This window comes from Drosophila willistoni (assembly GCF_018902025.1).
Source record: "Drosophila willistoni isolate 14030-0811.24 chromosome XL unlocalized genomic scaffold, UCI_dwil_1.1 Seg142, whole genome shotgun sequence".
NCBI classification, from domain to species: domain Eukaryota; kingdom Metazoa; phylum Arthropoda; class Insecta; order Diptera; family Drosophilidae; genus Drosophila; species Drosophila willistoni.
Genome location: NW_025814053.1, coordinates 9,045,413 through 9,072,047, shown reverse-complemented (window position 1 = coordinate 9,072,047; position 26,635 = coordinate 9,045,413). Strand labels below are relative to the sequence as shown.

At 43.0% G+C, this 26,635-nt stretch overlaps 7 protein-coding genes across 7 annotated transcripts; 3 read left to right on the top strand and 4 right to left on the bottom strand.

The window, feature by feature from the left end:
• The first annotated feature begins 375 nt into the window (after positions 1–375).
• Positions 376–2,575, top strand: LOC6644867 (histone-lysine N-methyltransferase SMYD3). Its single transcript, XM_002067228.3, has 5 exons — positions 376–786; positions 861–1,102; positions 1,166–1,299; positions 1,525–1,987; positions 2,049–2,575. The coding sequence occupies exons 1-5, from the start codon at positions 629–631 to the stop codon at positions 2,435–2,437; spliced, it is 1,386 nt and encodes a 461-aa protein (XP_002067264.1). The 5' UTR covers positions 376–628; the 3' UTR covers positions 2,438–2,575.
• LOC6644868 (centromere/kinetochore protein zw10) lies at positions 2,491–5,016 on the bottom strand. Its single transcript, XM_002067229.4, has 3 exons — positions 3,540–5,016; positions 3,127–3,463; positions 2,491–3,053 (listed from the first exon to the last, which is right to left on the bottom strand). Exons 1-3 carry the CDS (start codon positions 4,899–4,901, stop codon positions 2,578–2,580), a joined length of 2,175 nt encoding a protein of 724 aa, XP_002067265.1. The 5' UTR covers positions 4,902–5,016; the 3' UTR covers positions 2,491–2,577.
• Positions 5,017–5,090: 74 nt separating this feature from the next.
• On the bottom strand, positions 5,091–5,954 carry LOC6644695. Its single transcript, XM_002067230.3, has 2 exons — positions 5,774–5,954; positions 5,091–5,711 (listed from the first exon to the last, which is right to left on the bottom strand). Exons 1-2 carry the CDS (start codon positions 5,952–5,954, stop codon positions 5,401–5,403), a joined length of 492 nt encoding a protein of 163 aa, XP_002067266.1. The 3' UTR covers positions 5,091–5,400.
• Positions 5,955–6,926: 972 nt separating this feature from the next.
• LOC6644696 (ER degradation-enhancing alpha-mannosidase-like protein 2) lies at positions 6,927–10,779 on the bottom strand. The gene is made up of 3 exons (XM_002067231.3): positions 10,245–10,779; positions 9,055–10,183; positions 6,927–8,990 (listed from the first exon to the last, which is right to left on the bottom strand). Exons 1-3 carry the CDS (start codon positions 10,367–10,369, stop codon positions 7,338–7,340), a joined length of 2,907 nt encoding a protein of 968 aa, XP_002067267.1. The 5' UTR covers positions 10,370–10,779; the 3' UTR covers positions 6,927–7,337.
• A 272-nt stretch (positions 10,780–11,051) lies between these two features.
• LOC6644698 lies at positions 11,052–23,601 on the top strand. The gene is made up of 2 exons (XM_023177121.2): positions 11,052–11,168; positions 20,509–23,601. The coding sequence occupies exon 2, from the start codon at positions 20,533–20,535 to the stop codon at positions 23,428–23,430; it is 2,898 nt and encodes a 965-aa protein (XP_023032889.1). The 5' UTR covers positions 11,052–11,168; positions 20,509–20,532; the 3' UTR covers positions 23,431–23,601.
• Positions 11,812–18,432, top strand: LOC6644697 (WD repeat-containing protein 7). Its single transcript, XM_002067232.4, has 2 exons — positions 11,812–12,457; positions 13,517–18,432. The coding sequence occupies exon 2, from the start codon at positions 13,581–13,583 to the stop codon at positions 18,246–18,248; it is 4,668 nt and encodes a 1,555-aa protein (XP_002067268.1). The 5' UTR covers positions 11,812–12,457; positions 13,517–13,580; the 3' UTR covers positions 18,249–18,432.
• On the bottom strand, positions 23,496–26,013 carry LOC6644699 (translation initiation factor eIF-2B subunit epsilon). Its single transcript, XM_002067234.4, has 5 exons — positions 25,845–26,013; positions 25,616–25,740; positions 24,271–25,562; positions 23,917–24,203; positions 23,496–23,843 (listed from the first exon to the last, which is right to left on the bottom strand). Exons 1-5 carry the CDS (start codon positions 25,935–25,937, stop codon positions 23,613–23,615), a joined length of 2,028 nt encoding a protein of 675 aa, XP_002067270.1. The 5' UTR covers positions 25,938–26,013; the 3' UTR covers positions 23,496–23,612.
• Positions 26,014–26,635: the final 622 nt, after the last annotated feature.

Here is a 26,635-nt window from a genome sequence, read left to right as displayed (position 1 = left end):
GTATTTTTATTCAAAATTGCTAGCTGCCTATATGTATGAATATATAATTGTTACTTTATGTGTAATAATATTTACACTTCAGTACTACTGGCTAAACTGAAACCAACATTCATTTTGGTTTTGATCTTTTTTGCATTAAGGGGTTCCATGCAAGTGCAAAGTATAATCAATTCGTATTATGTGCTTAAAAGTATACAAATGTATATTTATTTACATTAGTTAATCTTTCTTAAATATACTAAACTAGCATTGAGTATAGTTTGTTATTAACATCGATAGATGTTACTGGCATCGATAACATTCGAAATGAAAATCCGATGATATGAGTACCCTTAATCAAAAATCAAAACAATAATATATTTTTAACTATACCGTTCTTCTGCTGCTGTTTTGTTGTTGTTGTCGATTTACGCAAATTCGTTCTAAGAATAGCATTCAAAACAGCAAAAAAAGAAAAACAAAACAAAAACTGAAAATATTATTTTTGAGTTGCAGGTGTGCGCTCATTTGACTTGAAGGGGACCGGCCCCCAGGTCTCTGGGGCCCCTAGTTGGCCAGTGTCAGTTGAACTAATGTTGTGATTGGTTTCGGGGGATCTCCTCTTCTTTTTTCCTAATAATTTTGCATCATGGCAACTGAAACTACCACTGAGAGTCTTACGAAAACAACAAGCTCAAAGCCACTTCCAGCCATTAAGCGTGGTCAGCGGATTTTGACTGAAAAGCCATTCGCTTTTGTGCTAAAATCCAAATATCGCCAACAACGTTGCGACAATTGCCTGGAAGAGTAAGTGATGCATGATATATAAAGATGATACAGCATGCCCAGTGCCTTACATTCCTGTTCCTGTTCCTTTCCAGGGGCAAGGTTCGCAAGTGTTCCAACTGCCGTTATGTATACTATTGCAATCGGGCATGCCAGACTCAAGCATGGCTAATGCATAAACACGAGTGTCCATTCCTTAAACGTAGCTATCCACGCATAGTGCCCGATGCTGCTCGCATGCTTTGCCGTCTAATCCTGCGACTCGAACACGGCGGCGATTTAATACGTGGCTATTATACCGAGCATGGCTCACGCAAATTTCGGGATCTTATGTCGCGTTAGTAAACATTTAAATCATTTAAAGAACGACACTCTCTCATAGTGTGTGTGTCTGTTGCAGATTATGCGGAGATTAAAAATGATCCTAAACGACTGGAGCATTTGGAGTCATTGCATGCAGTTCTTACGGACATGATGGTCGATAGCCCTAGCACAGTGCCAAATAAAACGGAACTGATGAGCATTTACGGACGTGTAAGTGTGTAGTGTAGTGAATATTGTGAGGGTCAGCTAACGCAATGGGAGGGTAAAAGATATTGAGATGCCCTTGTGCAACATTTTGGCCAATTGCCCACAATTCGATGAGTTAACCAATCAATATGATATGATAGCTTGATCTTGTCATTTGGCATATAGCCAAATTTGCTCTTTTACTCATTTAATTTCGTTCTCTCTCTCATTCTGTCTCTCTCTTTGCAGCTAATCACAAATGGTTTCAATATATTGGATGGGGAAATGAATTCGATTGCAACGGCTATTTATTTGGGCGTCTCAATCACAGATCATAGCTGCCAACCAAATGCTGTGGCCACCTTTGAGGGCAATGAACTACATATCTATGCCATAGAGGATATGCCCTGTTTGGATTGGTCGAAAATCTTCATAAGCTACATCGATCTATTAAACACGCCGGAGCAGCGTCGTCTCGATCTGAAGGAGCATTATTATTTTCTATGCGTATGCAGCAAATGCACTGATCGACAGGAGCAACGTGAAATGGAAGCTGCTGTCTGTCCATTTCGTAAATGTGGCTCAAGTATTAATGTGAAATGGACGCACTGTCGCAACTGCCAGGCGGGTATAACACCAAAACTCAGAAATACCTATAATGAAGTCATGGCGATGACCAAACACCATCTAGAATCCATGAAAGATGTGGCTTGTGAGTGATGTGTGGCACAAATATTGAATCGATTGATAATTTTCGCTGCTTTTCCCCATAGATCTTGATGTCTGCAAAGTTTGTTTGGATAAGCAGACCGGTGTACTGCATCCGTTAAATGTTTGGCATGTAAAGACTCTGGATGCAGCATTCGAGGCGGCCATTGAGGTCGGCAAATGGCCAGAGGCATTAAATTATGGGCAACAACTATTGCAGGGATTTCGTAAATACAATGGTCCATGGCATCCACTTCTGGGTCTGCTGCACATGAAACTTGGCAAAATTCAATTGTACGAAGGTCAATGCAAGGAGGCAATGCATCATTTCGAGGAGGCTCGACGCATTTTGTGTGTGACCCATGGACGAGAGCATCGTCTAATTGGCGAGCAGCTGTTGCCCCTGGTTCAACAGGCGCAAATGGAATTGCAGCAACAAATGTACAGACAATAAACGATTCAAATCAGACATAGGCCCAATATCCCACATTTTCAAAACATTGAATCTAGTTTACTGCGTGCATGCGCGTGTGTTTGTGTATATATGTATAATTCACTGTAGACAAATATATAAATTAAAATTATAAGCTTAGCTTAGACAATTTGCGTTATGGCCTTTGCCCGCCGATCTGTATCTTGAAATAGAGCTCGTATCAGATACCTGATCTCCTCCGGCTTATAGTTCGCCGTTAGGGGACCAACACCATCGCACCATTGCTCTGTGATCTCCTTCAGCGAGGCATTCATCATGGTTTTCAATTGCTGCAATTTCATCCACGTGGCCACCTGGAGTACTTCATGTTTATTGCTGAAAAGTGTCGGCGCCTTGTCGAGTACCACATCGATGAGATCGCTTAGCTCGCAGGCCATGGTAGCTGAGATATCGCGCAGTGTGAAAATGCGACGTATTAGCTCGGATGTGAAGGCATTTAATAGCTCGCAGAAGGACGAATTGTATACATTTTCGGCCAAGACATTTTGCCACACATTCTTGATCAATTCCAATTGCCGCAGACATTGACGGATCAACTTCAATGGAATTGTGCCCAAAGTGTGGCCACTATCAAGCACTGGCAAAAGAGTGGAAAATAGATTCAATTAGTTTACTTTAATTCCATTTGATTCTTCAAATGTTAAACTTACCAAATCCCGACATAATCTCCATTAGGATAGAGATCTGGTAATCGATTTGAATACGAAAATGTTTTTGACCCGTTGACCTCAGCAATTGCACCAGACTGGCACTCTTGTTGGTATCTTGGGACAACCAATGTGTAAGATACATGCAATTATTGTGGAACAGCACCGCTTGCTGTGGAATGCTTTCGAGGAGTTTTTTGTGAATTTTGGGAACTTCATCCACATAGGTGCCCAGCATTAGGTCAATGAGACCGTCCAAAGGATCAGCAGTTTTATCACCAGCTTCGCCTGGCTTATCTGCCGTCTGACGCACAATACGTTCCATAAGCTTAACAAAATCCTTAACATAAAAGTAGAAATCCAAGTGTAAATATATATATAAAAGAATACACGAATACAATGACCTGGACTCCTACCTGAACGTTCTTGGATATCATGCAGCGTGGAAAAATAATTGGATCGGCTTCTTCTCCTGAGGCCTGATTGATATGCCCCACCGGCATCATATCCTGCATATCCCTTTGGATTATTTCCCGTACCGTCTCCAAAACTCTGCTAAAGAGACGATTCCGATAATAAGTCTCATATTGCTCACAGAACTGACGCAGATCCCGATCCACTTCGGGATTGATAAGGAATGTGTCGGCCAAATACTGTTCGAAATGGACAACATCGTCGCAAAGTGTACAGTTTTGACGCTCCTCCATTGTCTCTGGCACGGCTGGTATTAGGCATTCATGGACAAGCAATTCCAACAATCGATCCTTGATATGGTCGCCAATAATGCTAAACACATGCTGGGTCTGGGATACGCTGCAGTTGATGCCACTTAATGTGTTTAGCAGCAATTTAATATGCTCCAAGACCTGCTTGTAGTTAGGTCGCAGTTGTCCCGCCGTGGGACTTTCCGTCTTGGTGGAATAAGATAAAGAGAGCTGGTAATAGTTATCATCATTGGCAATGCTTTCTACATTTTCCTGAAACTCCACCGACACCGGCTTCGTGATGAGCGGTTCAATGCAATTGTTTAGGAGAAACTCACACAATTTAACTGGGTTATAGCGCTCTTGGAATAATGCATTGCCTATATCTTGCAACTGTGGCTCGTCCTTGCTGACCATTAGAGTCACACAGCGAGAGTTCGGAAAGGATTTGCAATTGAGCTGAACCAAACGATCAAAACGCTCTTGTAGATTCTGCTGAAGCAAATGTGATTGAACGTGATATTTAACTTTAATGGTGTCATAGCAGTCCAAATTTTGGAATATCCGCTCCACATCCTGCGGTGTGGCACTGGCCTCGCCAAAGATCAGGGTACGTAGACGTCCAATCAGATCGAGCACCACCAGGTGGTCATTACTACTCCTGGCATCCTCCACACACTGAAAGAGATCATCGATTTTTAATATATGTTCAGTGACATGCATTCCCAGGAGTAATTCCTTTAGCTCCCGGCCACTGGCTGCCATCTTATTATTGCTTTCATTGAGGGCTTGCAATCCCTGATCGCCAACCGTCTCGAGCAGATCGTTGATTTCCCGTTGCAGCGATTGCGACTCATCCATATAGATGTCCGGCGATGTGTGATTGGACATGAAATCCGTATAGTTCTTATCGATGTGTTTGCGGACTCGCGCTTGATAGCTTTCCGTTCGCGTCAGCATTCTCCTGATTGCCGATTTCGTCGCTTCGATGTCAGCACCGTCATGACCATTCTCCTTGCCCCTGCCCAGTTCATCGAATGTTTCCTGCAGCACCTTAATCTCCGCTGCAGCCATGATGATCTCAAGTTTGTTTAGGCGGCGTGTGGTTCAACTGAAACACCAGTTAATTACAAAAGTGACAACAGCACAACGAAAAACAGAGCGACAAATTGTGCCAGTGTGACCATACCTCGATTCGATAGGCAAATTGATCTAGATCAAAAAAATTTGCTGTTATTTACAAAATTTTGGAAATCACTTTGAATTTGCACTTTTGTTTTACGTCTTTCAAAACATTTAACAATTAATTAAGACTTTCGGGACAGTAGCCACTTAGGATAAACGAATCTTGTATAAAAGAAACGTTAAATTTCCACCATTATAATTCAAGAACTATTAATTGTAAGGTTTTTGCACATTTAATCAAATAATTTTAGTCGAAAAATATACAAAATTCCTTGACAAATAACATGTGTACAATTAAATTGAATTAAAACAATTAAATCAAGCTGTCAGAATTGAAGTATTTTACCCGATTGCATTACATGGCGCGAATTTCAAAACACTGTATAACTTAATGAAGCAAAAAGCGTAGTCCATTAAATGGTGGTCGTTCTGTCATCCTCTCTGCCATAAGATGCTCCCCATGTATCGTCATGCAACAGCGTAATTTTGGAGCATGTATAAAATTTAATTGTATGGATCTATCCTGGGCCAACAGAGGTACCCAGCCATAGACTTGGGACTCCAGCAGTGGAACTGACGTACTTAACTTCTGCTGACGCTTGATCTGAACTTCCGTTGGGGTAAACTGAACGTATCGCAATGGCTCTGGCAACTTACGCTCCTCGTAATGGGCATAGAATTTTCGTGTTAATGGATAAACTGCACAAAAACCAAAGTTCAAGTCAAGGTCTATTATGGGCGATCCAGATGTACATAAGTACCTTGGCTGACTGGCACAAAATTGCGATGTAGGCGTATATGCTTATTCGACTTCTCAATTAGTTCCTTCTCAAATGCATATGGCAAGGGACGAGGCTGACCCTCCGGTAACTGATGGTCGGCATCATCAGCGTCGCCGCCATCGGGTTGGTCTAATGCTCCAGCTCCAGCTCCAGGATTCATTGTGTACTAAAGCCCAATAGTCGACAGCCTGCAGTGCGAAGCGTGACTGACTTCAACTGAAACTCGAATTCTGTTTACCATTTGGTAAATTTGGCTACAACCAACTGTGACTGTGACTTGTCCTGGCAAGGACACCTGTCTTTTCATTTGCAAAACTTGTATTCATTAAAGTTTTCTTCCATTGTTGCTTCACGTTGGAAGGTGGCAGGCGAGAAGGAAACTTTTGCAATTCTATACACGCATCCCCGTTGAGTAGCAGCCAAAGGGGATGAATGGATGGATGGATGGGTGTAAGGACAAAGACGTGACGTACAATCAACCATTACAGCCATAGTGCTAGGTGGGTCTCAGTGATCAGTCCCTTAAAATTTGCCCACCCCCCTTGCCACCCCTTCTCCCCACAGTTCGTGTAGTTGAGTTTGTGTTCATTTCATGTCCTACAAGCGAATCCTTGAAGCAAAACAGCAATTTCCGAAAATAAACCCATTGAAATGATTGCCATTGCGTGCAGCCGCAATAACCCAATAAACTCAACTAACCCCCCCCTCCATTGTGACCCAAGGCACCCATCCACCATCATCTTTCTTTATGTGCAATCCTGTACTGGTTGCCCTTTTTTTTTTTTTTTCCTTTTTGGGTTGCCAATATGTAATATGTAATCGAATCTTATTAGGTACATTTACATCAATTTAATTACCAATCCAACCTATTGGAACTTAATTCACACGCACATTCACATTCCAAAGAAATTTACACGCAAATATAAATATTCTTATAATGAATATAATACTTAATATAAACTTGACGATATTTTACTTGTTTTCAAAGTTAAATTAATAAATCGTAATCATCCATATAATAATAAAAAAAAAAACAATGAAATTAAATTATATGTTGTATATATCTTTCTTTGAATTTTTACTTATTTTGCATTATAAATATATAATATTTCAAAAATATGTATTACATATATATATATATACAGAAATAGGACACTCGAAAACTAAGCTCGATTTCTTGAGATTTGAGCTTATAAATATAGCTTAATGCGTCATTATTAACTTAAATAGATATTGCTAACAAGTATTTATGTTAATCTTACATATCTAGTCTCTCTCGGAAAAGTGTACAAAAAAAAAAAAGAAAGAATTTAAAGAATTTGACTTAGATTTTACATTGCCATGTGGAATAAATTAAATGTTATGCCTTAGTTTAAACTAAAAGTTGCTCCATCGACTTTGCCAGAAATCCGCTTAAAGCGGAATGAGTGAATTATAATCATGCAATTATTTCGTTGGATATGTTAGGGAGGGATCAGTCGATTTATTTATATTGTTGAGGTCTGTGTTATATTGTTTTTCGTGAGATAAATAAATATTAAGATTAAAGGGCTTCTGGATAGTAATCGCGATAGGCAAATGATTCTATATATTCTGGCCTGCGACATGAGAATAGTTCATGCGGCGTTTGTCTGGGTGCATGTTTATCTAGGAATTTACGTGTCTTTTCCCGCAGGATAGACTCATCAAATTTCACTCTATGTGCAGTGGTCTTACGCAGAATTGTCTGAACAAATTGAGACCATACCGAGCCACCGCCATCGGATTCTTTTTGCCTCTCCTCGTGCATATTATCCGATTGTTCCAAATGCGGTTTGTCCGTCGTGGTTTGTTCAATTCCCTTTGGTGCTGGGGTTGTTGGATTTTTTGTGGCCGTCGTCGTCGAAGGCGGCGGCGTCCAGTCTTGCATAAGAGTCTGCAGACGATCGACTGTCTCGGACATACGTTTGCGAAAATCGACAAGACGACGGGTATATGTGAAAAGTTGTTGCTCCTCTTCAGGAGATAATTCGGCCACATGAAGTTGCCCTAGCTCATTGGGCTCCAGCAAGGGCAGAAAATGTGTCGTTGACTCATTTGTGCCCACCACATAGACACGATGAATGAATTCCTGCATGGCTGTGGTGTTCACCATTGCGATTTCATAGCCAGCTCGAGCATTCAAAATTGCTGCTTGTATAAATGACGCTGGCGATATTTGAGAAATCGTTGGAGGTGGCTGACTGTAATTTTGTCTAAGATGTAGTTGATCCAGTTCCTCCAACACTTGAGCAAAATGTCGACGCATTAGCTCACTATCACCCATGTTGCTTTCCGTGTTAAATTTAAGTAGTCCCAGACTCTGTATAAGATGAATATTAGCAGCATATTGCTGCTCAAGCTGAAATAGCTCCCAGAGCGAACGCATTCGACTCTCATACTCTTTTTGTGCTCCAGTTCCAAGAACAGTGCTGATATTTTTATCATACAGCTGTAGTCCACGAATGAAGGCCACATCCATTGTGAAATTGCCCATGAAATTGAGAACGTACTGCAACGTATCCTGCGAGCTGGCAAAACTGTCTCGTTCTTGACTAAAGAACTCGTCTAGATCGCTGACAGTTAGCTGATTCCGAGGCACTTCGCTTCGCTGCTTCTCACTACTGCTCCTGCCGTTGCCGCCGCCGCTGCTGCTGCTATGGTTTAGATCTCGTTCCTCACGAATCCGTTCAAAGTTACCCACCAGAATATCAGCGGCTGGTTGCTGAAATTCGTCAAACACCTCAATATCAACAGCAATTGTGGCAGTGCTATCTTTGCGATCGCCTCTTTCGCGATCCCAATCTCTGGATGCATACGATTGTTGGCATTCGGGCTGCCATTGATCCTGCTCCGACTTTTGATGTTGGCGACTTCGCTCGAAAATCGATCGTTCTGTGAAATGTTGCAGATCCAATGAACTGAATATATCCTCCTTGTAATCATGGCAACAGTGCAGAGCGGACAAATCCATGGGATGTGCCTCGGTGTTGAAGATGTAGGCACCCGCCTGAACCACACACACATTTTCCTCGGTGTCTGCCATCAGCTCGCCCTGGGCACCGTCATTATGTAGGAAATTGTCCTCGTCAAAAAGCAGATACAGATATTTGCTTGTCTCGGCCAAAAAAAAAGACTCCATACGGTTTTCTTTCTCATGTGTGACAACATTACGAATCTATCGGACAAAAATAGAGTCAAATTAGCAGTTCGAATGACAAGGGAACATTAAAAGGACTTACAGTTGCATAGCCACATTTTGTTTTCGCACTGAACTCAATTGTCTCCAGCATATGCTCTCCCAGCTCCAGGAGATACTCATTTTTAGTGGCCCGATACAAATACATGGCCGATTCGATGAGCTCTGGCCGGAGTGGATACACCTCTCGATTGGGTGACGCCTCGCCAGCGGCTATATTATAGAACTCTGGAAGGAATCCATACTTTTTCCACACACTAATGTAGCGGGTCATTGTCCGCATGGCCGGCTCCGTGTCACCTATCAAACTTAGTATACCCGGCCAGAAGGCCTCAAGCGACTGAAAGATGGGCAACGTGACATGTCCTTTGTTCATGCCCACCCACATATACCAATCCTCCTTACGCATATATTTATCAATTGCGATGCGAGCTTCGTGAAACAGTTGCAATAGCTCGGGCCGATTAAGTAGCACCGCTCCTTTCACCAGATACTCAAACAGCGAATCGACGCCAGCACCGATTCCAGAATCAAGGGCCGTCCAGCGTCCGGTCTGTACATCAATATGATTGCCAAAGAGACCAATGGGCGAACGATACTTCCAAAGGGCGTACACGGCCTGAAGAGCCACATCCTCGTAGATGCTATTGCCAGTGAGGCGACTTAGTGTTCCGAACTCTATGAGGAAAGTACCCACACCGGCCGTACAAGTGACGGAAGTTTCGCCCTTGGGTACTCCATAACGAAGATTTACAGTGCCATATGGCATGCCAGTGTTTGTGTCAAACGCCGGCAACAGACGCCGTGCAACATCCTCTGCCATGCGTAGAAGCGGACCCTGACATGGCCAACCGGTTTCCAGCGTCACGCCTGCACGCCTTGACAGCAAATGAGCAGACAGCAGTCCGCCCACAATACGAATGTTGGTTTCGAACACGGACACATTGATGTCTCTGTTGAAGTCCATCTTTTCCGTTAGCAGAGCGAAAACACGCCGGAATTCAGTGAAGTTGCCCATGGTAGCCAAGGTGTCCAGAGCATCTATCAGGGTAAGGGAATAACTGCCCCAGGTGTCGTGCCCATCACATGTGAGTGGACGGAGCTCGTCATAGTTCGAAGCGTGCTGCAAATAGCCATCATAGGCATGTTGAAACATTCGCCGCACATCCTCACTGGCAAAAAAAAATGTATGGTGGAGAGATCGAGACACATTTTGGAATTAATTTAACTTACCGCAATTCCAACTTTCGCGCTCGGGAGTAGTGTTTGTGTGAGACTCCCTGACTGACCATTCCTACGGTTATCCATAGTACACAGGCCACATGGATTCCCAATGATGTCAATCCTTGAAGTCGCATTTTGACCAGTTAGTGCTTTCTCTAGCTCTTCCTCAAATATCCACTAATTAAATTACATACATACATATGTATGCATGTAAAAATTCAAGTGCATTATCTGCAAATACCCAGGATGACCGCCAGTCTAGGTCCAGAATGACGTAGAATTTAAAGTTCCAGCGTGTCGTTTATGTTATCGCAAAACAACAACAAAATTAAAAAATCCGCAATCAAATGGAGATTTGAATACTCTACCCCATTTCTTTGTTCAACATAGTTACAATGTAAGTTCTTCCAACGGTTGGAGGTTTATTGGTTATTGTTGTAACGACAAAGGAGTTTAAAAATGAATACCCGAACCCAAAGGCGAATGGCCACTGGTCTAAGGATATTTCATTAGTTTAATTTTAATTTAATTATCAGCGGCAAAGTGAATATTCTTGTTAGCAGCCCCCAGAACATTATCGATAGCATTTTCGATGAAATAAATTAAATGTCTGTTTCCACGAATAAATATAACTGACATGACTAAACAACAGATTAAACAGTGATTTATTTTAATTTTAAACAATTATACCTTTAAACAACTGGAAATTATACATTTTAGATTCATTTGTATAGTGAAAAATATATCGATAATTTTACAAATACGCGGCATGCACGCCTTATATATTTATCGCAGGTTGGCAGCACTGTTTCACTGTTTCTCTGCTGGTCCATTCAAAAGGCTGCGTGTGTGTATGTTTCGCTCAGTATTTGTTGTGGAAATTCAAAATAAATTGCAGATTCAATTGAAAACAGTTTTTCAACTGCTTTAGAGGTAAGTGTCGAGTGCAATACATTATTAATTATCCACCGAACATCCATAGATGTAATGCAAATTTAACGACTAATGAAATACCTTTCATTTGGTCATTGCGCCAAATAGCCAACAAACCGCTGCTATATTTGCATACGTGCAAAATGTACACAAAAACGAAATTGTAACAAAAGTGCTTAAAGATTCTATTGCAGAATACTGTATTAATTATAATTATAATGGTATTTAATGTTTTAAAACACAGAATTCGTGTGCTTAGGTCAAAGTGATTGTCCGTTGGATTAACTGTAACAATATTTATATATATACGATTTCCATATGGCTTTATACACATACATATGAGAAATGAACGAATTGCGCTGTACATCTACTGCCTTATATATGCAATAGTTACTACAAAAGTGTAATAAATTTTATAAAATGTAAACAATTGTTGTAAAATATTAAAGTTCGCATCAGGGTTGTCGTCCTACCTGCTGCACATAGGTGCAAGGTATAATCGACTACGAATGGTGGCAATCCTACATAATAGTAATCGATAATCATAGTCCCCACGGTCGATACGAAACGATTCTCTGTCTCCGTACTTTTCGTTGCTTTTTTTCTCTGTACCTCAGTCGTGTACAAAATACAAAAAGAAAAAGGCAAAGAGAACAAAAATAAAAAAAAAAAAAATAACAAATTGTCTTACAACTTGTAATTGTTGAAAGTGCAACCCGAACTCGGTTGTTTTAGTACAAAGAGTGCACAGGACAGTTCGGGTATATGGGCAATATGGCAATATGCATAATATAAAAAAAATTGCCAATAAGAAGAAAAACAACAATAACAGCCGCAGCAGTAGCAGCAGCAGCAGAAACGTGTGTTGTAATTGTAGGCCATCACAGCAGCAGCAGCCAACAACTTGGAGAGAGACAACAGTGTGTTGTACGCAAATTAGAAACGGAATCGTGCGACGACATTGAAGTTCCTCCCCTCCATGAACACTCCCCCACCATCACCATCACCACCAACAACAACAATACCAACAAAACGAACCGTAGAACTTAGAATGCAGATGTAGTTGGAGCAAATAGAGGAGGACAAACAACAGCAGTAGAAGTACGGATGCAGATCAGGCTTAAAAGCACAATCAAGACGACGACGACGACAATAAAATTGCAAATAGAAAAAAAATAAAAGAAGAAAAATATACAGACAAACGAAATTGGAATCAGGGAATCACGCGCCGTCCCCAATACGGAAAGCACGACAGCACTAACAGCAGCAACAGCAACAACAACAAAAAAGTTAGCTAAATTTTAAGTTATCTACAATTATTATTATTGGCGCATTTGCCAGTGTGTGTGTGTGGGTTTGTTTGTGTTTGTGTGGCTATTTAAGTGTGTGTGTATGCGTGTGTGTGTCTGTGTGTACAGTTGTCGTATGCCCAATTAATTTGAAGTATATTTGAAATTGATGATGACTCTTCTGATGATTCGTTTTGCCATATTGCGCCCTAGAGGCGTCTCCATCTAATGTTTATGGGAGTCCAAAAATTTATACCGAGCTCTGGCTCTGGCTCATTGGCTAACAAATCTCCCAAGGTTGGGTTACTACCTTACCAGCTGTCAGTCACCACTTCAATTGTATAACATGGCAGGGGCTCTAGCTCTGGGCTCTCGTACGTCTGTTGTTTATCTTCTGATATTCAATACGGCGTTGACACATGTACTTACACACACACACACACACATGCACACGCACACGCACACTCATACTCTATGGGTGAATGTACAGTGAAGGCTCCTAAATAAAGCCTTAAACCTCGACCAGCATTCCAATCAATCGATACTGCGTACAAATGTATACATTTATACATATACATATTTTGAATATTGAATAACTTAAAGTAGAGAATACACGACTCAAAAGTTGCTAGAACGGGCAAAAATTGGATATACCCATTTGAATCGTATCCTTAAATTTTGAATTTCTTCCGAGTCATTGTAATAATTCATATAAAATTCAATTAAAATCTGTCAAATAATCTTACAGCAACGATTGTTAAAAACAACTAAACTATAGTTCATATAATCAGCAGTAAAAAACTTAATTTATAGATTTGTTTAGTAGCCTCCGTTGGAGTGAGATCTGTTTCATTTACCTGACCACTATATACGTATATTATATACATACATATGTGTAGGTATATAATATACATATATTCAAAGGGGCAGAACAGAACAATCGGTTTTTTATTAGTATATATGTATGTTTGTACGTAGCACACACACACACACATTGGCATTTGTGGCTTAGCAATTTTGAATTGTGTTCCAATTGCTTATGGGAGAAACTTTTTGCAGATTGTAAAGGAGAAGGATAAGGAGATTGTAACACCGGCGCAGGATTATTAGGAAGTAGTCAAACATGGTTAGCACCAATCTGGTTGTGCCCGTGGTGCTTTGGGGACCAACAGCGCCGACACACTGCATCTCAAGCGTATTCCTTTCAGATGATCAATGTACTCTAGTCACTGGCTGCTATGACGGCCAAATATGCTTATGGCAGGTGGAGCCCACCACTCTAAAGATGTCGCCACGTTGCCTACTGGTAGGCCATTCCGCTCCAGTGTTATGCCTGGTGCGCGCCTCGCTGTTGCCAGAGAATAACTTTCTGGTCAGCTCATCAGAGAATGGTGAAATGTGCACCTGGGATCTTGTCGATGGCAAGTGCACAGAGGCGGTGAAACTACCTCAGGTGCATACACAAATCCAAAGCTATCACACCGCCAACAGCGAGGATGTGCGTCTCTTTTGCATTGGATACTATGCCGAAATCATGGTTATGGATCCATTTAGTCTCGAAGTCATTTATGTGCTGAGCTCAAAGGTGAAGCCAGATTGGATATCGGCCATTCACGTGTTGCGTCCCATGCGTCGGAAGGATGATGTTGTGCTGGCCATAACCACGACGGGCACGGTGAAGGTGTGGACATTGACGGGCAACGAGAACAAGCATGCCGAGCCGATATATGAGAACGAGTCAAAGGAAATTCGATGCTTGAATGCCATCACCATGAACTGTTGTGCCCAGAATCAGAGAACAGTTCTTTTGGTCTGCACCAAATACTGGCAGATCTACGATGCTGGTGACTTTACGGTGCTCTGCTCTGTAATAGCTCCGGCCCGTGAACGTTGGCAGGGTGGCGATTTCCTCACCTCGGATCGTGTTATGCTGTGGACTGACGAGGGCAAGGGCTATCTATATAAGCTGCCAGCCAACTGCATACCAGACAACAAAGAGTTCCACTCGAAGAGCGTTGTCCGAGATGCTCCATATCTGTACTATGTGCTTCAGCATGCCGGCGACAAAGTTCTCTCCTGTCCGCCAGCCATGAAACTAATATTGGCCAGCAGCAATGGGGCCAATGGAGGAAATGGAGCAGCCAGCAGCGGCGGTCAATATAATCTGTTGCGCGGCGATTCCGAGGGCTATATATCAGTATGGAATGTGCCGGAGGTGCCACTCGATAATATTAGCATATTGCAGGCTAAACAGATGCCGCCGCGTATCCTCAAGCCGCACGTATGCACCTCCTTGGTAGAAGCCTGGTCTATAATGGATCCGCCGCCGGTGGGAATTCTCGATCAGTTGTCGCGCATCACCGACTCCCCGGTGAAGTTAACCTCGAGCATTTATCTGCCTCAACAAAGTCGCCTTGTGATTGGTCGCGAGGATGGAAGTATTGTTATTGTGCCAGCCACCCAGACGGTGATGATGCAGCTGCTCGTTGGCATTAAACAGAATTTTAGCGATTGGCTGTCGCATCAGATTCTCTATGGTCACCGCGGACGTGTGAATTGTTTGCTTTGTCCCTCAATGGTTCATTCACGTTATGAGAAGTCTCATTTACTCTCCGGTGGCATCGATTTCGCTGTATGCCTGTGGGATCTCTATAGTGGAAGTCTTTTGCATCGTTTCTGCGTTCATGCCGGCGAGATTACCCAGCTCCTAGTGCCGCCGGAGAGCTGTAGCCCGCGTATTCTCAAGTGCATCTGTTCGGTGGCCTCGGATCATTCGGTCACCCTCGTTTCGCTGCAGGAGCGCAAATGCGTTACACTGGCAAGCCGTCATCTCTTTCCCGTGGTGACGATCAAGTGGCGACCATTGGACGACTTTCTAATTGTTGGCTGTTCGGATGGCTCTGTGTATGTGTGGCAAATGGAAACGGGTCATCTGGATCGTGTGCTTCATGGAATGCTCGCTGAGGAAGTGCTCTCCGCTTGCGATGAACAGGCTGGCGACGATGGCAGCGGCGGAGGAATAACATCACACGGTGGCGGCGGCAACGTGACATCGGCAAGCGAAATGGGCATGGCCAATCCTGCTGTGCACTTCTTCCGTGGTCTTAAGTCACGAAACATGAACGCCATCCGGCATGCCACACAGCGTGGCATCCATCAGTTGCAGCAGTTGCAGGGCCATAATCAGGGTAACTTTGATTTCCTCATGAAGCATCGCAGCAATCCTCTGGTCATTCAGGGTCTGCGCACCAATCCCAAGGATGCCGAATCGCATATTCTTTTCTTTGACATCGAGGGACTGATATTCGAGTTGCATAGCGAGGAGTATGCCCAGATGACGCCGGCCACGCTGGAAGCTCTCGGTGTACATCTGCAAAATCCCAAAGATGGACGAACCATGCCATTGGACGCCAGCAAGAAGATTAGCGACTTTTTCGGCAAGGTCAAGAATAAGGCGGTGGATGTGGAAAAGATACTTAAAGACAAGGACAAGCACGGTTTGGTCCAGAAGTTCAAGGAGAAGACGGAAATTGTCGAGAAGAAGGTGCAGGCCAAGGTGGAGAGTCTACAGAAGGCAGTGGAAACGCATGAGGAGCAACAAGACCTTAAGAGCAAGATTGCCTCCAAAATGGAAGTGACTCATGTTATGGAAGTGGCTCAGTTGTTGCTCTCGCTATTGCACTCCTGGGGACTGGATCCGCATCTGGACAAGGTGTGTGAATCGCAGCTGGGTCTCCTGCGTCCAATTGTGCCCATCTCGTATGGCGTTCTCTCCAAAGCCGGTTACATGTCCCTGCTGCTGCCCACCTGGCAAAATAACTACGTATTGCCATCGAGCCAGCAACTGCAGTTGCTGCAGTCGGCCAGTTCCAAGAAGCGGCCCCTACCCGAGGAATTGCAGCGCCTTGAAAATCTGACGGCTGTCTTCACGTCACGTTTGCATTGGGAGCTAAGCACTACCCTCACCTCGAACCACATTCTGGCCCTGGTGGCCATGTCCAACACCCTAATGTCCATGAGCGCCGCCTCATTTCTGCCGGACTCTGAGAAGCATAAAAAGCTGCAGCGCCTGGCCCAGCGGACCGAGTCCATGATGAGCAGCGAGGAGGAACGGGAGGAGCTGTTGGCCCATCACACATCGCAAATCAAGCAGGGCTGGAGTTTATTGTCCACCCATCATTGCTTCCTGCTGCCCGATAAGATCGAGGCATTGGAGCCAAAGAAATTCAAGCGGCCACAGGTGGAGATGATGGTCAAACGCTGGCAGCATCATTGTATAGAAATTCGTGAGGCGGCCCAGCAGATTCTCTTGGGCGAGTTGACGCGCATGGGCAAGAAGGGTCGCAAGCAGCTTGTCGAGAGCTGGGCCCAGTATCTGCCACTCTATACGCATACGGAGCCCATTGTGGGCACTCAGCAGCAGTTGAGCATGATTGGCGGCGGAGGCGGTCAATCAGGCGGCGGCGGTGGAGGCGGAGGAAATGCCGGAAGTGGAGGCAATAGTGGCATGGCCACAGGCAACTCACTTTCCTCTAGCAATGGTAGCTCCGGTTCTGGCAGTGGCGGCCTATCCTCGGGTGGTGCTGGGGGCATCTCCGGCGGAAATGTCCATCAGGATGAGGACTACGAAGAGGAAGAGGAAGAGGAAATTATACGTAAACCATCCAGTTTATCGGAACTGAAACGCAAGCAGACCACAGCCGTTATCCTGCTAGGTGTTATCGGAGCCGAATTCGGGCAGGATATTTCGCAGGAGTCGCCTAACCATCGCGGCAGTATTAGCTTGGGCGCATCCGGCACAGAGAGACGCAAGTCATCCGTTGTGGAGGGCTTTGGCATTGCAAACAATTTGGCCAGACTAACGTCCATGGCTCTAGCCCATTTGCTTTATGCCCCACCGTCGCCCAAGTTACCTCAGTATACCCCTCTGCGGAGGGCAGCCATCGATTTGCTTGGCAGAGGATTCACCGTTTGGGAGCCATATTTGGATGTATCCAAGGTGTTGCTTGGCCTCCTGGAGATCTCGTGCGAGGGCAAGTCGGTGCCGAATCTAAACTATAAACTGCCGCTGACACCCCAAGCGGATGCCTGCCGCACGGCCCGCCATGCTCTACGTTTAATTGCCACCGCTCGGCCGGCTGCTTTCATCACCACAATGGCCCGCGAGGTGGCCAGGTACAATACCATGCAGCAGAATGCCCAGTCCATCAACACTCCGCTCACCCAATCGGTGTTGTTCAAGGCCAAGAGTGAGATTCTCCAGTGCGTGGAAATGCTGATCGATAAAATGCAATCGGAGATTGCCAGTCTCCTGGTCGAGGTGATGGACATTGCGCTCCACTGCGTCGATAGCAATGATTTGAAAAATCGTGGTCTGGCCGAGCTTTGCCCCTCCATATGCAAGTTCAATCAGATCTCACATTGCGCCCAGACCCGGCGCATTGCCGTTGGCGCCAATAGCGGCAATTTGGCCATCTACGAGCTGCGGCAGAACAAATGCCAGATGATACCCGCCCACACGCATCCGATTACATCTTTGGCCTTCTCACCGGATGGTAAATACCTTGTCTCCTATTCGTGTACCGAGAATCGTTTGTCCTTCTGGCAGACCAGCACAGGCATGTTCGGATTGGGCCAATCGCAGACACGTTGCACCAAAGGTTATTCCACGGCACCAATCCCAGATGTATCGCGGCTAAATCCGATGCGTTTGGCCAAACTCGTCTGGATCAATAATCGCACGGTGACACTTATGCTAGCCGATGGTTCGGAGACGCGTTTCAATGTTTAAATCCAACATATATATATATATATATATACATATATAAATAGGATCCATCCTCCGTGGACACGTGGCAAATGGGCAATCAATGCAAGCTTTAAAAGCTAGCTATCGGCGCAGCGATGAAACAAACAATAATAAGAGACAGGGAAAGAGAAATAGAGAAAGAAAGAAGCGAGAGTTAGAGACAAATAGAGAGAAAGAGAGAGAGCGAGAGCGAAAGAGAGGACGACCTAGTAAAATATTATATTATCTAAACGAATTAAAGAAACAAGAAATGAAACTGTTATTAATTTATATACCAACCTATGTATACAACACACACACACACACACACACATATATATATATATAAATATAAATATTTATTTATATATATATTTACCTGTATACCTACTAATAATTTATGTTGTGTGTATTATTTTAAATTGTGTTAATCAAGATATATATATATATATATATATATATATATATATTTAAAAATGTTTCCCCGTTTAACTTTTTCCCGTTTCTGTGGAACTTTTTATATAACTTATATAGCCTTAAAAAAAAAAAGATAAAAACAAATTCAAACAATCATACAATCATCCTCCCCCCGTCATGTCTTTCCTCCCCCTACCCCCTTTTAAAACAAAAACAGAGAAAAGCCTTCACAACTAATTTACAAAAAAAAAAAAAAAAAAAATAGTTCCCACGTCGTTTACAATTTTTATATGGTTTCAAAATCAAAAAGAAAAAAAAATGGTGTACAAAATAAATTTTATGCGAATTGCAACGAATCGGATTCGGAGTTTTAGAGAGAACAACAACAACAACAAACAAACAAACAAATTGGCCTGAGACTAACTTTCACTCACATTGCTTTCACATTGAATTCCTCTCTCCTTCTTTGAAAAGAAAAGTTACTGAAAATAAAAATTATAATATCCAAATATAAACAAGTTAAAACATACACACACAAAAAATTAAAAAACATGTTAAACGAAAAAAAGAAAAATCTTTGGAAAAAATCACAACATAAAAATTTAAAAAACACTAAAAAAACACAACAAAAACATAAAAAAAAGAACAAAGAGTTAAAAGCTGTTATTATTATTGCATACTATTATTATTATAATTAGCTACTATTATTATTATTATAATTATTATAAATATTGATATTTGTTATGCCTAATTAATGTATTGTTATCTATGATGTATGTCAAAACAAAACAAAAAAACAAGCAAAAAAAATTATAAAAAAAAACCAACAACAAAAAGGAAATCCTAAATGTATTTCGAGATAAACTTAAAAAAACAAAAAAATCAAACTGTAGCGCCAAAAAACAAAACAAAAGAAACCATCCATCTTTTAATTTGTATAGATAATTTTGTATTTTTTTTTTTATTATTATTATTATTTTACATTATTATATCAGCTTACAGAAAGAAAGACGAGACAGAAAAAAAAGAAAATAGAGTTTATTCTTGTCACTTCCTCGACCTAATAATTGTGTGTAGCCGATGTAATTTTCCGTCTGTTTTTGGATCGAGGCAAACCTAGTCGATAGCCTTCCTGCTATATGTAGAAGCTGGCCGGATCCCTCTACCAACCTCAGCCTCCCTCCCAATAGGAATTGAAACGTGGTCGAAATTTGTTTTGTGCAATAAAAGAAAATGTGTTTATCAATTTAAAGCAATTCTCGCCACATTTCAATGTGTGTTCTGTTTTTTTTTCTAAACTCTTCTATGTATATCCTGCTAAATGTTCTATATATACATATATATATATATATATAATAGTATTGTTACTTATACTTATATATGCTTGTGCGCAAATGTTTGAATTTTGTTAAAAACAATTTACAAAAAAAAAAATTAAAATTATTTAATAACAAACTTTCTCGTACACAAAGAAAACAACATAATAATGGCGTGTTTTATATAGAACTAAGATGATATATAAGGGAAAATGTGTTTGCGCTTTCTTTATTTCTATTTTTATTGTACAATTTCTATGTATTGTATATGTTTGTATACTCTATCAATTCTGATCCATCATGATGGTCCTTTTAAAGTATTACACAAAAAAATATAATAAAAAATAAATGATGAACAATTCAAACAAAAAAAAAAAAAAAAGAATACAATATACCAGCAAATAAAGTCAATCCTAACCATGAGAGAAGCTAAAATTAATTTTTAAAATTTAATTTAGTCATTCAGAACTTTAGAAATTATTGCACGACTTTTAACAAATTGAATTTCCAATTATTTTATTTGTTTTTAGCTTGTGCTTGGTTCGTTAAAGACAATGCCACTAGCTGAGACCAGCAAAAACAAGTCCAGGAAGGCTGTAACCACGCGAAAGCCCTTCATCGACATGGACGAGGAGGAGGAGGAAGGCGGCGGCAGCAGCGCTATTGTGGATGAGACAATGGATGACGATGCAAATGATCAAGATGAAAGTAACTCGGATGATCAGCGGCAACAAAAGAATGACGGTGACAGCGATATTGAGGACGATGCGGATGCAGATGAGGATGATGATGATGTTGGACAAACCGGGGAGGCTGCTGAACCTGACGATGACGACGACGACGACGACGAAGGAGCAGAAGAAGATCCCGATAGCAATCAGTCAAGTGAACAAGAGGAGCAAGTTGAGCCACCAGCCTTTAGTCTAGCCACATTGGGTCTACAGCGTGTGGGAAGCGCCCCGCCGCCCAAACCGAAGGGCCAAAAGGCACCGATTCCCACGCTGAATGCTCGTGGCATGCCAGCCCGCATCCGAAAGAAGAATCCCCTCTTCTATGACGAAAATATTATCAACGATGACAAACCGCTGCGCATGAGCCTGGCCCCCAAGAAGGTTGGACCTGGTCGTCCACCGAACTCAGCCGGTGGCAATGCTGCTGCCAAGGCGGCGGTGGGGGCCATCCCATCCAAGGTGCTGAAGAAACGAAAGGGTGTAGTATCTCGCTATATGCGCACCAGTGACAACGGCTCCAGCTCCAATTCAGCCAGCAGTCAACAAGGCAGCGGAGCTGTGGGAAAATTGAAAAAGACGCCCATTAAATTACAGTCCAAGTCAGCAGGTGGCGCTGGTGGAGCTGCTGGCCGGGGACAATCAGCGATGCATGGAAAAACTGGTAAAGGAGGAATTCGTTCCCTCGAAGGTGGTGGAAAGGGACAATCTGCTCTTGCAGCAGCAATGGCTATGGCCCAGGAAGATGCCAGCAAAGCCGAGGCAGTGGCGGCTACCAACAAACGTCTGGGACAGTCCATTGGCCTGCGTTTGCGCAATCTTCTGAAGTTACCCAAGGCCCACAAGTGGGCAATAGCCGAATGGTTCTACTCGTATATTGATAAGCCGCTTTTCGACTGCAAGGACGAGTTTATGAACCACGTCAGCGAGCTGGCTCCCCGGCTGGGTACACGGAAACTCAATCGCCACGAATGGGTTAACATCAGGCGTCGCATGGGCAGGCCACGACGTTGCTCGGCCAATTTCTTTAGTGAGGAACGCAAAGAGCTGGACAGGAAACGACAAATGATGCGCACCCTGCAGTCCCGCAAGCCGGGTGAACTCAAGGAACCAGGCCTATTGTCAGATATGCCCGAGAAAATTCCAATGCCATTACCGCTAGGTACCAAGGTGACTGCGCGGCTGCGAGCACCCCAGGATGGCATTTTCGCTGGTACGGTGGCCGCCTACGACTCACTGAACGCCATGTACCGCGTAACCTTTGAACGACCCGGGCTTGGCACCCACTCGATTCCCGATTATGAGATCGTATCAGAGAACTTCCATGAGATGTTGCCGCTGCAAAGTTTCACCAAGGATTTCAGGCCAAATCTGGTGAGCATCTATCATCCCAGCTGTTTGGGCTTCACCACAAATCTGGGTTTCACGGCCAATCTGAGCTATTCTCAGAAGCGACTAACGCCATCCGTTAATGGGGGCATTGGTGGTGGTGGTGGTACCCCAGGACTGCAGAGCAGTCCCCAAAAGCATCTGGCCACAAATAATGCAGCGGCCAGAAATGCACTTAGCATGAAGCTGAACAAAAGCGATCCCCTGCTGGGTCAGGATGCAGTGGGTGAGAGCCCCGGCAGGCAGCAGTTGACCCGCCATCATGGCTATCCCATGAAACTGCTGGAGCATCTGCTCCATCTAGAGAATTACATAACGTGTAAGAACAGCAAGATCCAGCGTCTAAACAAAATGAATACAACCGCCGAGTTGACCATGGGCGAAATGGTTGGTCAGGAGGAGGTCGGTGATCGTCAGCGCAAAGTGCTTCGGGACGATTTTCAACGACGATATGCCTCTAACATCATCTCGATAGAACGCATTAACAGCGAACTCATGTACGAGTTGACCAAGGTCCAGGAACTTTCCTCCAGTCTCACACGCAATCCAAATGTCCAGGCCATGATATCGCCCACTTATCTACGCGAGGAATGCCGCACCAAGGCCGGCGATACGGTTGATGATCTGAACAAGGGACTCGTTAAGAGCGCGCGCATGATAAAACTGCTTAAGAATCTAACCACATTGCTAATTGTCACACAAAATCTGGGTGGCGAGTGCGAGTCCAATGAGGTGAATAAGGTGCTAGAGGGCTGCATCGAGGAGGTTCGCTCAAATCTTGTGTGCAGCGACAACATTGTTGTCTTTCAGAAGAGTGTACAATTGCGACTGGAATATATTGCAATGGACATAACGCGCTGCTTGGAGGAGCAGGGCCTTAATCGGACCACTGAACACGGCACCAAGTCGCCCAAGTCAGAAACATTAGAGGAGAGCCTGGATCAAGTGGTGCCGGATGATGATGATGATAAAGCACAAAATCAGCAAAATCGAGAAAAGGATCAACAAAATGAAAGCAGCGGCCACAAAGATGAGCATCATGATAGAGCCGATCATATGGATGTGGACAATGTCGAGCATGAGATGGAGTCTGAGGAGGAAAAGAAGCATGACACACGTGAGCCAAGGGAATCACCTCAACCAGCTACAATTGAGGATTCGCAGATTACCATTGAATCTGTTAAAGAGTCTGAAGAGGATGATGATACTGAGGAAGACCACCACCAGTCGCCACAGCAGAAGCAAAAGCCGAATGTTAAAGAATTCCATTCCCAAATGGAAGTGCTTGAGGATGATGATGACGATGAGGAATTTATATTAGAGGACGAAAACTAGATTGAACTTGAAGCAGCAAGCAGCTCGCTGTGTTCTTCTTTCTTAATTTTACTATTAATGTTTAGTTTCAATTTCGTTTATATATTTTTTTTTGTTTTTCAATTATAAACTATTTTTCTGTCTCTACGACATTTCATGCTAATGCGTTGCAATAAAGATTACAACAAGTCATCCCATTAGACTTATTCGTCATCATCATCGTCGTCGTCGTCGTCTTCTTCCTCACTAGACTGATTCAACCAGTCGACCAATTTAGCCAAACTCTTTTTTAAGTGCGCCTGCTCTTCGATATCAATATCCAATTGTTCATGCCAAGCTAATATGGCATCTTCAGAGACAAAATCTTTATCGTATAGATAGTGAACCACTTGAGAGATCTTTTCCCTCACCAATGGATTCTCCTCACAAACATCCTAAGAAAGAGAAACAAAAAACACATATTTAGAGATACAGAGGTTTTAGTCTGTAGCTTCATTCACTACTCACCTCTAATGCATTGAGACAATCTAGCATGGCATCCTCGCTTTTAATGTAATTGGAGACTACAGGACCTAGTTGCTTGAAGACTGCATTGATAGCCAACATCACATTGTCATTTGCCGGCTCGAGGATGTGTTGGATACCAAACACAGCCTTGACCACATTAAAATTGACCTCCTTGAGGGACATATTGTAGGCATAGCGCGATGAGTTGATCTCCAATATGAGAAAGTCGGGATTCGATTTCTCACGAAAACCACGAGTCAGCGAGTCAATCACCTCGGACAAGAAAACTAAGAGAAACGCAAATAAAATATAAAAACACATTTTTCTTATGAATTCAATCAAGTCTTGTCTTACTGTTTGTATCGTCGGGTAAAGGTGTAACAGCACGCGATTCGTCCTCATCTTCATCGCTGTTGAAACTGTAATCGCTCAGCTCATCGATCTGTCGTACGGGTTCACCCATCTTTGGTATGCAAAGAGTTTGCTGTGCCAATAAGTCTTCACCATCGGAATCAGCATCGGGATCTCCAGTCGTTAGATCACTAACTATATAAGCCTGCGGTCCAATAGCCTCTAGTTCTACTGCCTCATGATCCTCGGAGCTTTGCGTATTGGATGAGCTGGTGACCAGAGTGTTGGACAGTTTAGTTTTAGCTGGCAGAATGCAATTGGATCCGAACACGCAGCCGGCAGACACTTCGCAGAGTTCATTGATAACACTGCGAGATCCCACAACGCAATGCTCCAATCGGCAATTATCCCCTATAGTCACATCGGCCATGAGAAACACATTATTGAGCTGACAATTTTTTCCAATCCTACAGTTTGCACCTATAACGCTATGTCGTATCACAGTGCCAGATTCCACATGGCTACCGGCCTGGACTACGCTATTCTCATGGAGCGACACCTTTGGCACCATCGCTTCGTGGCTCTTGTAGATGTTGTCCTTGTGGAAGACGTACTGCTGTTGCAAACGATAGACGCCCATGTCGGGCACTAGCGGATAGGCCCAGCGATTGATAATATCTCGACTGACTAGTTGATAGGACGGCCAACTATTCACCTTATGGGCATATTGTGCTGGCGGCAGCATAGCTACATAGATGCGACTATCGAGCAATTCTTCGTTGATCAGAAGGCCACGCACGAAGTCATCGCGCGTCTGGAAATCGAAATTATCACTGAACAATGACAGCATCGATGGCGAACCAATTGCTATCTGGGGATCGAGCAAATTGTGATGGAGCGACACACAGGAATTGCCCAGGAAGATGTCTAATGGTAGCTGATAGCGCGGTTCCTTTTGATTAAGCCGAAGACGTTGGTGATAATGTAAGCGTGTGTTTTGCTTATCAACAGCAATGAGCAGCTCGTTGCCGGTTCGCAAATTGTTGGAGCACTCCTTGAACACCAAAGTGGCGGCGGTACCCTTGTCAAATTTGGCTGTTCGCTTGTGTTGCTCCAGCACTGGCCGCAAGTCGGCATTGGTCACCGTGTCGGCCCCAAGCAAGATGAAATTGCCTCGTATTAGCGCCTTGGAATCCAAATCACGCATAGCATCTCCAAAGCAGCGACATCCTTCGCCGCCTATCACATGCACGGTCATCTTAAATGACCATGATGCATACATAGCAATGCCCTGTCTAAGTCAAAATTTTAAATTCATTTCATAATTTCTCATTGTTATTGCACTTACTTTATGTGGTTCCGTATGTCCGCCAAGTACAAACTGGCATAGATGAAGACCTCCTCAACGCCACTACGATTTAAGGCAATCAGGGCATAGTCAAGCATGCTTACATTCACCAGAGGCAAAAGTGCCTAGAGATTGGAAATGTGCATCCAGGATGAGATGACATTAATTGCAAACGTGGAAAGTATTTTATATAGGAATACAAGAAAATGAATTATACAATTGCACATACAGTGGATCCTTCATCGGAAAGCGGCTTGAAGTTCCAAACATTGTTGTCGGCTATTAGCACGGCCTGGACGATTTGCTTTTCGAATTGTGCCATCTTTCAATCAAATACAAAACATTCTTTAAAATTAACAACGGGATTAATAGTGGGTAATAGTGGTACCCTTTGCACGTTGCTGCTGTGCGGTCACTTTTTTATACTGAAACAGTGTTATTACTACCACCACAAAATGTATAAAAAAAATACTAGATTTTCAATTATATTTTTACGCGGTTCTTTTTAAAAAATGCCCAACAAAAATTTTAGTAAAGAAAAATTGTTGAAAATAAATTTTACTTGATATATTTTTCACAGTGACAAATGGTGAAATGTAATTCGTAATATGTAGAATCAAAATTAAGTTGTTTTTCAACGTGATTCACATGGAATGGTGGTCGGTGTTAATAGGTTTTTCTGGTTCAAACAGAATAACATATTCCTGATTTAAAATTCAAGTTTCGGTGGGGTAAAAATTACAGAAACAAAACCTAATAAATATATGTACATATAAATAATTGTTTGTTTATTCATTTGTATAGTCAGTGTCGTATGCACAGAGGGAAAGAAAATAACATTCATCTCTGATCAGTACTAAAATAGTAGATATCAACAGGTATTAATTTCAAACTATTTAAAAGCATGTACATATTACATATTACCCCCTAGCACCAAATGACCTCAACGCCATTGCCCGGTTTGGGGTTTCAGTGTAGGCAGAAATAAATTCTGCCCCCGTAATTTAAGCAAAGGTCAAC